The sequence below is a fragment of the Onychostoma macrolepis genome, chromosome 10, assembly GCF_012432095.1.
Source record: "Onychostoma macrolepis isolate SWU-2019 chromosome 10, ASM1243209v1, whole genome shotgun sequence".
Taxonomy (NCBI): Eukaryota; Metazoa; Chordata; class Actinopteri; order Cypriniformes; family Cyprinidae; genus Onychostoma; species Onychostoma macrolepis.
This window is the reverse complement of record NC_081164.1, coordinates 325,081-340,000: the sequence shown is the minus strand read 5'-3', so window position 1 is coordinate 340,000 and position 14,920 is coordinate 325,081. Positions and strand designations below refer to the sequence as shown.

The window sequence follows — 14,920 nt, the reverse complement described above, 5'->3', positions numbered from 1 at the left end:
GGCAGCAAGAACATGACGGGGTGTTGTTGTGGCCGCCATTTTGTGAACGGGTTCCGCTGGCACCGCCATTTTGTGAGCGTGCTCCTGCGCGGTTGTGATCATACAATTGAGTGCGGTGTCGCGTTCCTCCGCGACACCCACAGTGAACGATGAACCCACAGTCAATAGAGCATAATCCATGAACTCCATTAAAGACGAACGGGGACCTTCAAGGGTTAATACTGATTTGAGCGGCTGGTTAATGCCCTCACAAAAAAAGTCTATCAGTACACAGTCCGGCAGATCAGAAAAATAGGCTATATCTAAGTACTCTTGTACATATTCCTCGAGCGATCGCAAGCCCTGCTTGAGGGTCAATAACAGTCTTGCAGTATCCATACCTGGCCAGTGTCCATCTGAAAAGCCGCTGGATCCTTGTGTGGCCGAGTATTCTGTTACGGGGCTGACGAGACGTGAGACGTATGGATCCATTTGCAGACTTTATTAGGCAGAGACGTGGTCGTACAGGCAGGGTCAAACAATGGCAAACAGGTATGGCAGAGACAAAACAAAGAGTAATCCTAGGGCAAGCTAAGGTCGACGATCGGCGAACAGAATCCAGTGGGCAAGGCAGAGAGATAATCCAGGGAACACGGGCGAGAATCAAACACGGGAAAACAAAGGCTAGGCTAGGCTAGGCTAGGCTAGGCTAGGCAAGGAAAACTAACGGGACTTCGTAGAGCAGCGAAAATGCATACAATACTCGGCAACTGGGGAGAGAATGTCCAGGGTGAAATAGTGTGTGTGATTGGTGATGCTGTGTGATCAGGTGTGCATGTGATTGGTGCAATGAGATATTGGTGACAGCTGTGATCAGAGTGGGATGATGGGAATTGGAGTCCATGTGATGTGTGGTGTGAAAGTCCATGTGGTGAGCGGGTGACCTCTAGTGGTGAGTGACCGGGAGTGCAGACCAGATTCGTGACAAATAGGATAGATACAACAAGACTATCAAATTTAAAACACAACACTAACAAAACAATTAAACCAATGATCAAGGGGTATTGAAAGCTGTAAGAAGAAATGTGTCTTTAGAGCAGACTTAAAAGCAGAGATAGAGGGGGCTAATCTGATATAAAAAGGTAGACTATTCCAGAGTTTCGGACCTGCAGTCGCAAAAGCGCGATCGCCTCGTTTTTTAAGTCTACATCTAGGCACGATGAGTAGACAGAGATTACTAGATCTCAAAGTTCTAGAAGGGGTGTATGGATGAAGCAGGTCTGTCAGGTACTGAGGGGCCAAGTTGTTGAGGGCTTTATACACAAATAGAAGAATTTTAAAATCAATTCTATATTTGATGGGTAACCAGTGCAATGCCGATAAAATAGGGGTTACTGGCTCATACTTGCGGGTACCAGAAAGAAGTCTAGCAGCTGCATTTTGCACTAGCTGAAGACGAGAGAGAGAAGACTGAGAAACACCATAATAAAGTGAATTACAATAATCTAAACGAGTTGTTACAAAAGCATGGATCACCGTTTGGAAATTACTCTGTGATAGGAAGGGTTTTACTTTAGAAAGTTGACGGAGATGATAAAAACATGATTTTACAACAGCATTAATCTGTTTGTCAAATTTTAAGTTATGATCAAATAGAACGCCCAGATTTCTAGCGCACTGAGTTTCATATGGGGCCAGAGGGCCACAGTCAACATCCAACACACAATTTTCCTTATGCCCAAATAAAATTATTTCAGTTTTATTTTCATTTAAATGTAAAAAATTACTTGAGAGCCAAAGCTTAAATTCTTCTAGACAGGCCAACAGCGATTGTAGGCCGTTTTTATCATTGTGCTTTAAAGGAAAGTAGATCTGAGTATCATCAGCATATAGATGAAAGGATACTTTATATTTGTTAAAAATGTTGTATGGCGTATGGCCATAAATGTGTGTTGGACTGGAAACCCATTGAGTAAAATCAAAGGACTCAATCAAATTTAAAAATTCTGCAGAATATGGTTTAGAAGTACAGCAAACGTGAATGTTAAAATCACCCAACAGCAGTATTTTTTCATGCCTGGTAACCAAATCCCCCATTAATACAGCAAGCTCGCTTAAAAAGTCCTTGTTATAGTGAGGAGGACGGTATAGTAGAGCTATAGTGATGGGGTTTACTAAGACTAATTGTAAAAGTTGCACCTCAAAACTGTTGTATGAGCCGGTAGATAGTGAACGACAGTGAAAAGTGTCTTTAAAAACGGTAGCAAGGCCCCCACCGCGGCCAGACATACGCGGGGAATTTTAAAAAATTACAGCCGTAAGGCACCAGTTCCGAAAACGGGAATAACTCGCCAGGTTTAGACCAAGTCTCCGTAGCGCATAGAAAGTCCAGCGCTTGCGAGGTAAAGAAATCATTTAAAATAAAAGTTTTGTTTACCAGAGACCGGGCATTAATGAAAGCGATCTTCAGATGCGATGTAACATTCCCTAGCTGTGTTTCACGGCACAGCGGACGAAGGTTGTTGAGATTCGCTCCACCATGGCGAGGACGAGAGAAGATCAGAGCGGGTGCAGAGAAGCATTCGGGAAGAATAGGGCGCAGGCATCGATATAAACCATCCAGGGAATGCTGGCCAGCAGTGAATCCATGCACGAACTCTGATCCCCATGGGAGAGAAGCATGTTGCAGATTATAATTCTCCGGCGAGGTAAATCCACTTGAATCCGACACGGAAACCCAGGGGGAAGAGATGAAGGTGGGAGGCCAAGACGCGGTCCACAAACACTGCATGTAGGCAGCGCAGTGACCGCACTACGAATGTTCAGTAGTGTAAAGCGGTCATAGACAAATGTAGCGTTACAGTTTAAAACTAAATGAAACATAAATAAAAGCAGCGCAAACGCGAAGTCTAGCAACAGGGAGGACTGCAGACGGCATGCCACGAACATCGGCGCCATCTTGCCCGTATAGACAAGACAATCCAAACACACATATAATTTTTATCTGATTTAGTTTAGTATTACATATTAACCCTCTGGGGTCTGAGGGTGTTTTGGGGCCCCGGAGAAATTTTGACATGCCCTGACATTTGTGCTTTTTTCAGTTGCTTATAAACATTTTTTATGTGGCCATGGCCACCATTTTAAATATGACACTGATGCATTTTTGCCAAATTGAAAAAAAAAAAATTACATGAAGTTGTGTTATTGTCACAGATTAGCCAGGCTCACTCACCACCCAATCAGAGCGCTCACCCTCACCTGATTACTGATTGCACAAACCTGCACTGCATTTGCATCCTCATCAAGATGGTTTTACATGCACACACCTCACTCCATTCCAGTGTCCGATCTCGTTCATACGAAGTGGACTCTCTATGCTACTCCAACTACACTTTGATGTACTTACCTCCTTCGTGTACTTACCTCCTGTGCTCCTCTCCAGCGTGTGTCTACTCCCAAGTCTCCGTTGTCTGTGTGCTGTCATCCATTCCTCCTCCATTATTGCCACGATCTCCTGTAAGGAAAAGACTCTGATTACCTTCCTCACCAGAACTATGAAACCTCTGAATTGAACATTCCAGGAAGGGCCACAGATTCCAATTCCAAACCTCCTTCGTCTCCGCTGGTCCCGTCCAGCCCTCCATCGTCTCCCGAGTCTCCTTCATCTCCGCTGGTCCCAGCCAGCTCCACTCCTCCAGAGCGCCCTCCAATTTTGTTTTTTTTGGCGGGGGGGCATATATCCATGACCGTAGTGGCTGGGCCGAGGTTCAAGGTCACGGAAGTTACTCTGCCATGGTCCCCTGAGTTCCCTGCACCGCCATGGCTCCCTGAACTGTCTGCTCCGCCATGGTTTCCTGACCATGGTTTTTAGATTTAGAAGAGGAAGCGGGAGAGAGAGGCTGGGAGGGAACTCTGGAGAAATTGGAGATTTCATGCTGGATGGAACCAGTGGAGAAACAGGAGATTTCATGTTGGACAAGTCAGCAGAAGCACAGGTGATTCCAATGGGGACAGGGCACTTCCTCTTAAAAAACAGTAAATACGGCAGAGGCCAGCTGCAGATCACCCTCAGCAGTGGGAATGTGGGTGGGGCTCCTTTCCATACCTGCGAATTCCACTAAGGCTCCCTTGGGGATGGGTGATGTTGCCGGCTTGTGCACCTGGTCAGACACAAAATGTAACCTGGGCTCTGGGGCACTAGTTGACTCGGTCCTCTTTTCAGGCTCATGCATCATGGCAGGCTGGGGCTTTCTATCTGTGCTAGGCTCAGGCAATCGCTCTGTGAATGAAGCAGTGAATGGAGATCTATTGTTCACCAGCACCAACTCCACAAATGTGGCGAAACTCCCCCGAGGACCATCTCTGGGCAGGTGTGCCTTAGATCACTCGCTCAGGCTAGCATAGTGAAAAACACAAAGCAAGCAAACTGGGAAGTGAGTGAGGCATGCCAAATCTAAAAAGTTCCTTGTGTGGTTCTTGAGGGTTTGTCCTTTTTGCTCCAAACAGAGCAGAACTACTTGTATACCCATACTTTTTCAGGCTGGTTATTCTGTCACGGGCTCTGTGCTTATACTGTAGTAATCACACAACATAGGAGAATCCCAAAAAATACTGTTTATTAATCCACAAGGATTAATTAATTCTCAAGAGAAACTGAGCATAACCACAAACATCAATACAATAACCAGCAGGGGAAAAAATAAATAAATAAAAAAGAGAGTGTATATACAAGGAGGACTTATTGAGAAGCATCTGCAAATCATATGTAACCAAAGGAACAAACCAAGGCATGCTCCAAAACTAAATGAAGCAGAGACCCAACAAATATATATATATATATATATATATATATGTGTGTGTGTGTATGTGTGTGTTTTTTTTTTTTTTCAGTAGCTGATCCATCATTCTTCTGCACATGATAAACTTATATGCAAATATTTTACAGTTTAAAAGTAAATCCACATTGTTCTTAAGGGGGGCATTTGTCCCATCTTCCCCTATATACATAATGTTTGCAGTCTTTATTATGACAAACCTTTGATATCGTTCCTCGCTGATTATATGAATTATTTATCAGTTTATCGCTGTCTATTTATGTTTGTGTAAACACAGGTTCATCAGTATTACAGCTTTTTCCCAGAGGATAAGGTTCCTTATGTCAACAGCATTGGTGAAAAGCATCGGATCAAGCAACTCCTTCAACAACTGCCACCACATGACAATGAGGTATGTTAGTACGGTCATGGCTCAAAGTTTTTAATACAAAAATGGATAACTACAGCAGATATCTAAACACTACAGCTGGTTCATTCCTAGACACATAGTTATGTATTTTGATATCATCTTGAGTTCAACTTGTCTCTACGCATTTTAACACTAGACCAGGTCTTCAGCCCTGCTCCTGGAGACCCACTGTCCTGCAGAGTTTAGCACCAGCCTTAATAAAACATGCCTAAACCAGCTAATCATGCTCTTCAGCTTTAGAGCAGGTTGAAACAACACTTAGCAGGTGAGTCTCCAGGAACAGGGTTAAAGACCTATGCACTAGAATTATACTCAATTATTTCAGACCCTGCAATAAATCATGGCAACAGGATATGGTATTCTTTTTTTTTTTTCAAGAAATAAAAATTACAATATAGGGTACAACAGGGCTAAACATGCACATTTGACTTTATTCTCCTTTAAACCTCTAGAATGCACAAAAATTTACCGCACTGTCCTTAACAACCGCTTTGACTATGCTTGTGGAAATTTGTTAGATTCTTGACGCGGTAGTGTCAAGAAAATTCTACACTACTTTGATCTATTATTTATTTATTAATGTTGTAGATTTATTTGTAACACTTTATTTTGATGGTCCCTACACTTTATTTTGATCGGTCACAAACATGATCCCTGCACCATCTAATGTGTAGCGTCTTATTAACTCACTGTCATGCATTGTGTGCAACACATGTCGGTAACACTTTATTTTGATGGTCCCTTTTGAACATTCTGTTGACACTAAGTAATGTTGCAACTACATGTCAACAAACTCTCATAAGAGTATTAATAGACTGTCTGCTTCATATCTACTAACTCCTTATTGTGTTGGTCTCCCAACAGATATTCTATTGACTATAAATAACTTTGCAAGAATGTGTCAACTTAATCTAACCCTAACCCTACCAGTCAACTAATACAATACTAACACTCTAATGAGAGTTAGTAGAAATGTAGGTGCAACATTACTTATAGTCAATAGAATGTGTTAAAGGGACCATCAAAATAAAGTGAAACCAATTTATTTAGCAATTTAATGTAGCAAATAAAATTATTATAAGAAATTATGATCCGCACTCACGAGAACAGTCTTCTTTTTTCGTTTTATTTAACATTCATCACTGATGGGGAAAAGATACAAACGTTTCAGCTCAAAGCCTTCCTCAGTGTTCAAATAAAATTATTGACTATATATTGAGACAAATGTCTTATTAATGTTTTCAGTTTTGTTGAAGGTAATTAATTTAGCAGTTTTTCAGAAGGAGGAATATGTAAATACATGGTATTTGGGGTAAAAACCTTGGCGTGACTGGTGTCTGAAGCACATAAACACGACAATAACATTGGTCAGGCAACAGCCTGTGACGTCACTGCCGGCGCGACCACAGTATAAAAGGGCACTGGAAGAATACATCATCCGCTTCTTTGTCTGAAGCTCGCATCCGAGGCTTGGCAAGAAAAGACGTTGCAGTGTCTCGTTCCATTCTCAGGGAGCCATGGTTACCTGAGACGGTCCTTTTCAAGGAAAATCGAACTGCATTGTCTAGTGGTCGCTATAGGACAGGGGTGTCACACTTAATTCCTGGAGGGCCACAGCCCTGCAGAGTTTAGCTCCAACCCTAATTAAACACACCTGATCCAGCTAATCACGTCCTTCAGTCTTATTTGAAAAAGACATGGTTTGTGTTGGAGCAAGTTTGGAACTAAACTCTGCAGGGCAGCGCCCCTCCAGGAACTGAGATTGACACCCCTGCTATAGGGAATGGAATACCCATGCTGCCATGCTGAGGGGAGTGCATGCCATATTTCCTGAGGCAAGCACTAAGCACCAACTCCACAGTGTAATCATCATAGCCGAACTGTCCCAAGGGAGAGCTTAAAGGCTTGGAATCATATAACAATGTGATTGCTTTAAGGCAGGGTTCCTCAATTAGTTTTCGCCAAATTCTGCCAACAATACCAAGCCAAGGGCCACTGACCTATATATATATAGGGAACGCTTATTCGCTATTAACTACGACTTTTCCCTCAATAAATTCCTAATTTGCTGCTTATTAATAGTTAGTAAGGAAGTTGTTAAGTTTAGGTATTGGGTAGGATTAGGGATGTAGAATAAGTTCATGTAGAATAAGGCATTAATATGTGCTTAATTACTACTAACAAATGGCTTATATTCTAGTAATATGCTTGCTAATAAGCAAATAGTTAAGAGACCCTAAAATAAAGTGTTACCATATATATTATTATTATTAATATTATTATTATTGTTACAATTATTATATTATTGTTGCTTTTGTTAAAATAGTCACAAGATGGTCACAAGTTAAATGGTCAGAATTTTTCCCCCAGTAGTCTGTTTTATTCAAAAAATTATGAACACTTTTGCATTTAGATACAGAAGAACTTTACCTGTTGAATATTAAAAACAAATGAACAAACAAAAAATCTGAATCTCCATGTCTGCCATGCAAATCAACTGTTCCTTCTCATCTCCAGACTGGATCTCTTCTCTCCACTTTCTCTAATTGCAGATTAAATTATTAGATCTGTCAGCATTAATATTTTTACTCAGATTTTTTAAGGGGATCAAACTGCAACACCGTGTGTCCCAACCAGACGTGACGTGACGCGATAAAAAGTATCTTTTCCATGTAATTTTTGTTCTAACCACCCGTGACAGCAACACGTGACAATAAGCGACATGGAATTCTATTTTAGAAATGTTTTTTTTTTTTTTTCTGTTACGTCGCGGCAGGAACAACATACAAAATATGACAGTGATAATCTCAGGTAATGATTATGTTAAAAGTGTCTAATGTGAGTTTGAATATTATTTTGCGTGAGGTTTATAGCCATAGTTAAAGCAACAATAGATATTTTACCTCAGATCTTGAAAATTAATTAAAGCAAACTTACGTTAAAATTGTGAACTCACCGTGAACCAACATCCATAACAAAGATGGTATCACTCACTCACTCACTCACTCACTCACTCACTCAAAACTGTTCAGTCCATTCACATTTGAATCATCTATTTTCCGTGTCCACTTTTCTTTACTTCACACTTGCCATGTTTTTGCTGTCACAAAGTAGGCCGATCTACACTGGATGTGACAATGCATTGCAAATCATTTGAACGTTGTGTCAGTACGTCATAAATAGAACGAGTTAGCAGTTTACTGTCGGGGATTTGTCGCGCAGCGCTGTGCCGCATCCAGTGTAGACAGCATCACTGATTATAGTGACTTCTATTGTATTTTGTTGCGCCGCGTCGCTCGCGTCCGGTGTAGACATGATGTAAGTTAATGTTGCTTTCTGATGCTGCGTTTGAATTGTCATAACACATTATTTGAAATTAGCACAGGCCAAACATTTTCCTCTCGCGGGCTGCCTATTGAGGAACCCTGCTTTAAGGGGATATGGCTGAGCATCTAGGCCATATTACCAGATTTTGGCCTGTCACATACAGGGGGACTTCATATATCAACCCCTAATTCTCCCAGGGAGGCTTCATAGATGACCCTCCCACAGTTAGGGGAATGCTGAAAGGCAAAAGACGTCCTAACAAACTGGTATGACTTGTGCATAGAGCACCAGGAGTAGAGACCTTGACTCTTAGATTGAGAGGAGAACTCACATGTTCAGCGTGGGAGTGGCAGGCTCATAGATAACCCTCCTGCAGTGAAGGGAGCACTACCAAGCTCAACCAAAAAGGCAGCCAAACAGGGCGGCAGAAAAGAGTCCTCTTAACCTGATATAATTGTGCACGGGTCTCCGGGAGTGAAGTTCTTGACTCCCAGATTGAAAGGAGAACTCATACTCAACACTCAATCTCACACCTCAGTATAAGAGGGAGAGAGGGGTCCCGTAGAGCTAGGCTCGAAAGGAGCCTGGTGAAGAGGCTTGTGGGAGAGGAAGGCTCTTGCACCACCCTTAGGATCAAGGGGAGCAATGCTAGCTCGACTATAAGAGCAGGTCAGGACACAAAGCAGTTCTGATGCACAGAGTCAGATGCACATGATTAGGTTCCTCAGAATGAGTCCTCAATAATAGGCATTCAGAAAGAAAGTAGTACCATCACACTACCTCAGGGAAAATGATGTACTCAAAAAGGCTCTCAAAGAGAGTAGATTTTCACCAGTTCAACCGTAAGGGTAGTATAACAGGGAGGTACATCATGGGCCTCATGACCTGTAATAACTGCAGAGTGGAATTTCAAGAGTTACTCATCAACTCAATGAGAGGAGAACTCAAGCTCAGTACATGTGCAGCATGGCTACAGGGAGCTTAAATCTCAAAGAGCCCCTCAGAGCAAAATATTAATTGGCTCACCACATGAGCAGCCTGGCCAGGGTGGCTTCTTGAAGCCAAAACACCCGGCATGGTCATCAGGGAGCAAAGTACGCAATATCACTTGGGAGTGAGAAGAGTAATGCCATGCTCAACCTGCAACAATCAAGAGAACCAGGATTCTGTACCAGAGATGTACCCACGAACATCCCTCAGGAGCATGAAGGAAGTACAGTCCTGCTCCTGCCCACTGGGGAACGAAATGCTCAACTAAACCTACTAATAGGTAAGGAGCATCGGCTCAACCTGGGGGCACAAGAGGACCAAGGAGGCCGTGCAAGGCCTACACCTTGGGCTAAAGAGAACCTAATTGGGGAGGTCTAAAAGACCACAAAAACCCAAGAGGTCACCAGAACGAAGGCCAAGTAGGGCCCTTATCTCCTGACTTTCCACAGGAGAGGCCCATGAGAGAGAGGGGGCCCTACTACCCAGTATTGAGAGTCAGTGGTACAGAATGAAGGCCCCAGGTGCACTGGAAGAGATAGCTAAGGTTAGCAAGAACACTAGCAATAACAGTATCCTTGGTAATTGAATGGATCTTACTCACCCACCATAGCTTGGGGTCACCTAGATCTAGACCATCAGTAGACAGTCCTACGGGGCTAAAGTCACAACATAATGTTACTGCACCACTGTATAATACTAAATTTGGGGAACCAGGTTCTGCGCTGCATTCCAGAGAGCATGGTACTCTACCACACCCACTCACGGGTAAAGGAGCACCAGTTCAGTTCAGGGCCAAGCATCAAGGAGGCTCGGAAACCTAGACTTGAGAAAGAGGAGGAGCCTAATTGAGAAGGCCTTGTAGGAGGCCATAAAGCACAAGAGGTCCCCAGGGTGGGGGAGGTCCCAATGCACGGGCACTACAACCCCGTCTCTTAGACAGAGGAGGCTCACAGAGAGCCATACAACCCTGAAATGAAAGTAAAGGCACACATCACAGGCTCCCGGGGTGCTGTACTGATGAGGACATAATATGAACCATATGTGTCCTAACAACTGCAGATTAGATATCCACATTATACAATTTCTTATCTATAAGGAATTAGAAACATGAGGAAATTACTGATAGGAAAATTTTTTCCTGTCAGTTCCCTTCCATGCTCCTCCTATAAATCCTGCGAATAGTCTGATTAATTGCTTCGTCAACAGTGGGACTCGAACAGCAGGTGATAGGCAGATAATTCTCACTGCGATCACATCGCGCAGGATGCATTCAGCTCCCACAGGAGCTAACCACGCTTCATTCAAGCGAAGATTCCCTTGGAAATCAAGCTAGAACAGAAAGCGAATGCGTCGCTATGAGCTTGATCCATTCCCACAAGAGGCAAATGCTGTCTACAGTCTCGGGTAAACGGTGAAGCACTCAACCTCCCCTCTCAGTATTCCTGCAAATGCATCACAATGAGTAGAATCTGCCTCCTTGTGAGTTGAACATGTTCAATTCATGCTTATCCACAAGAAATAAGTGCAATGAATGCAATGAGCGCATTCAGCTCCCTCGAGAGCTGAACGCGCCTGCTTCTCACCCACACACACCACACACAAGATGCGTGAAACCACAGGTATCAGAGCAAAGCCTCAGACGAGAAAACATGCATTCCTAGTCGTGCTTAGCTGCTAACATAGACAAATGGCAGTGAAGACGAAGAAGAGGATGACATATTCTCCTGGTGCTCTTTCATACTGTGGTTGTGCCAGTAGTTATGACATAAGCTGTTGCCCGGCCAAGGTTATTGCTGTGTATAGGCATGCTTCAGACACCGGTCACGCTGAAGGCATTCCCCATAGCGACCACTAAAGGACGCAGTTCGAGTTCCTTCGAAAGGGAATCACATTTTGCTACCTTGGCCAGGTCTCTCTTGTAAAAGAGATTTTGAATCTCAATGGGACCTCCTGGTTAAATAAAGGTATAAATAAAATATATTTATATGGTCATAAATTCACATTGAGCCTCCAAAGTAATGTTTAAACAACATAAAGATGGTATATTTTAAATATGTGTTTAATGGCATCTTTTTACTCATTAGTCTATTATTATTGTAGGCCAGTATCTTTGATTCCAATACTGCTACTGAATTTCTATTAAATGCATTTTTTCCCCTCAGTGTTTAGCCATTATTTTATAGCCATTCAACATTATAGTATAATTGAAGGACACTATTTTAACATTTAATAGGCTTAGAAAAATATAACAACTTTTAATTTAAGTGAACTTAATCCTCACATAAGCATATAAATTGTATATGCATAAAATATAAATTCAATATTTAATTGAATCTTTATTTAAGCTACAAAAGTGAATCAGTGAGCAAAGCACTGAGTGAGTTCTATTTTTCTTTTGTTCTTTGATTTACATCAGTTACACAGACTGCAGCAGGTTTTACTTTAAAAGCAGTGCTGTCTCTTTAAAAACTGACACGGATCTGACACACATCTGATTTTCTCCCAACTCCCAATTATTATGGGGAACTCCTTCAGTGCTTTCAGAATCTGTCCTTTTTTTTAATAAATAATTTTGTTTACGTATTTTTAAAATGAGCAGTTTGATGGCAATATATTCATTGAACAAACATATATTGTTTTATTTAAGATAAACAGAAAATAGTACAAACTTTGCTAAAGTGATTGTTTTGAACAAGTATTAACTCATATATTATTCTAAAAAATATTTTGTTAGCTAAAGTATTTGTATAAATATTTTACTCCTCTTACTTTACCTCTTCCCCTCTTGCCACCTCATACATTTATGGAATTTTTAAACAAAACAAACCACTTTTATGATTTATTTTCACACAAAATCTGTTGCTCCATCAATGCTCAATAAAAACAAATGTTTTTTTGTTGTTGTTGTTTTTTCTGCAAAAGCATTTTTCGATACACATTGTACCCTATATACTATTTTATTATATACTATATGCACTTTACCATAAATACTGCACAATCATGCAGCTTTGGAGTGTAAATTCTTTGTAATAATTCAAAAGGTCAATTAATGTTTAGATCCTGTCTTACACTGATGTCTTCTTGCTATACAAATTTGCTGGTCAGAAATCACTAATCTCCACTGCTATGGAATGCAACATTTGAATGAGTATGAGTGTAAATGAAAAGACAAAGTACAGTGTGACTTCACCTTTAATTACCATACTCAGCTTATGTCATACTTTATAATTATACACATACTATATTATTGGTGGCTCAAGACAATTTTTTTTTTCAACATAGAACTCAATTTTGAACATAGCAATCACCTTAGGTAAACAATAAATACAGTATGTGTTACTTTGGTAAGAAATTATCAATTGTGCATTTGAATCAAACCCTAAGTGCTTTAATGTCAATTTATGAAGTAAAAACTCTACACAGTATTTACTACATACATTTCTGGGCCCGTATTCATGAAAAATCTTAGCGCTAAGAGTTGTTCCTAGTCACAAAATTCTAAGAAAATTCTTAGAAATGTGGGTGTTTCCCCTTGAAATGAAAGAAAAGATCCTAGTAAAGAAAAAAGTAATTCAGAAAGCATCTTAACCCTTAAAAGGGGTCTTAAGGTCCAAAATTGTTAGGAGTACAGATGAGGACTTTTAAGAGGCTTAAGAGTTTCTTTAGCTGTGGAGAAAATGGACGAAACATGAAGAGGGAGAAGAAATGTGTTGCATACAATGCATGACAGTGAGTTAATAAGACGCTACACATTTGATCGTGCAGGGATCATGTTTGTGACCGATCTTATTAGAGACATGCTAACATCTCCGACACTGCGCAGAAATGACCTAGCGCCAGAAATGGATGTAATCACTACATTAACTACATTAACATATTTGGCAACTGGAAAAATGCAACTATACAGCAGCAGTGATTTGGGTCTGCACCTGACAGCACTTTCAGAACCTTACTGTGTCGCTGTTCATTTCCTATAAAATACGTTAAGTATGACAGCATGGTAAATAAAAGATAAAGAATATATATACATATATAATGTGTGTGTGTGTGTGTGAGAGAGAGAGAGAGTGTGTACGGTAAAACAGGAAAAATTACGCCTGTAATTTCAAAGTGAAGGCTTAAAATAAACCCTACGCTTAAAAGCATTTTTTTATTTCCTTCTTGGACAACCAACCAATCACATTCTTCAAAAGACTGTAGGTGTGTTCGACTTCATGCGGTGACTTGAAGAAGTGCATGCCGGTTAGAAAATTTGTCCGACTTGAACCGACTTGACTCAGCCGGCGCAGTTTCTCCAGAGCGACTGCGGGAGCGCTGATGACGACAGCTGTTTCACGATTGGCCAAATTCACCACATGACAACAATGACGTGTGTTTCTAACATCTTCAATTCCAATACAGCTCACAAATATTATTTTACTAGGAAAATATCACAATCATGTGAAAAAATGGAAGCTAAGCCAAACTTTGAACATTTTATAAAAAGAGATTAAACAAATGGTATACTACATTAGACAAAATTAAGAACAAAAAAGCAAGAAAGACCTATGAAGCTTTTTGTTACTTTAAATTGTTGTAATTTTACCCCTGGCATGAATTGTTTCACTTTACATATTCTTTTGAATGTTTATTTGTTTTTGTACTTGTTGTGAGTTGTATATGCTTGCACAAACCTTTGTATAATTTTTGCATAATAATAAAAAAAAATACTTCCCACAAATCTGTTTTTAGAACAGTAAAAGCTTTTTTTACTGTATAGTTACATTTAATACTAAAAAAACACCAATAAAGGCTTATTGGTATTTAAATAGTACAAGTTTATGTTGAACTTTATTCTTGAACAGATGGCCCTGTATTAAGCAGTATATAAAAAGTGTTTCTGTTGCTCATGAAAATATTTCTGAAACGTCCGTGCATTTGACAAATATTGCATGTTATTCACTTCGTCTGTGATAAGAGTATCCAAACACCGCGAGAGCATCACTATTGGGAGCAGAAAGAGTCCGACTTCACGTCTCCGCTTTCAATTCTGCCCCCGACTGCAAGCGGCTGCTCTCGCCGATAGGTCTGTGCGGCGCCGCATGAAGTCGAACACACCTTGTGTCGTAGCTAGCAACGTGATCAGCCCTGCCTCCTCACTGAGATAAAAGTTTTTGTCTTTTCCTCGCTCAGAGTTGCTCTCAGATTGGTCCTGAATCACTTTTAAGCTATACGGGACCTGGGCCCGTATTCATGAAAAATCTTAGCGCTAAGAGCTGCTCCTAGTAACAATATTCTAAGAAAATTCTTAGAAATGTGGGTGTTTCCTCTTAAAATGAAAGAAAAGATCCTAGTAAAGAAAAAAGTAACTCAGAAAGCATCTTAACCCTTAAAAGAG

The 14,920-nt window shown here is 40.9% G+C and overlaps 1 protein-coding gene across 2 annotated transcripts in view; it reads left to right on the top strand.

The window, feature by feature from the left end:
- prickle2a (prickle homolog 2a) overlaps positions 1-14,920 on the top strand; it is a 51,418-nt gene that overhangs the window by 22,617 nt on the left and 13,881 nt on the right. For both annotated transcript variants that reach the window (XM_058789074.1, XM_058789072.1), the window contains one exon: positions 5,095-5,208. In XM_058789074.1, coding sequence (XP_058645057.1) covers positions 5,095-5,208 — 114 coding nt within the window. The remainder of the gene's footprint in view (positions 1-5,094; positions 5,209-14,920) is intronic.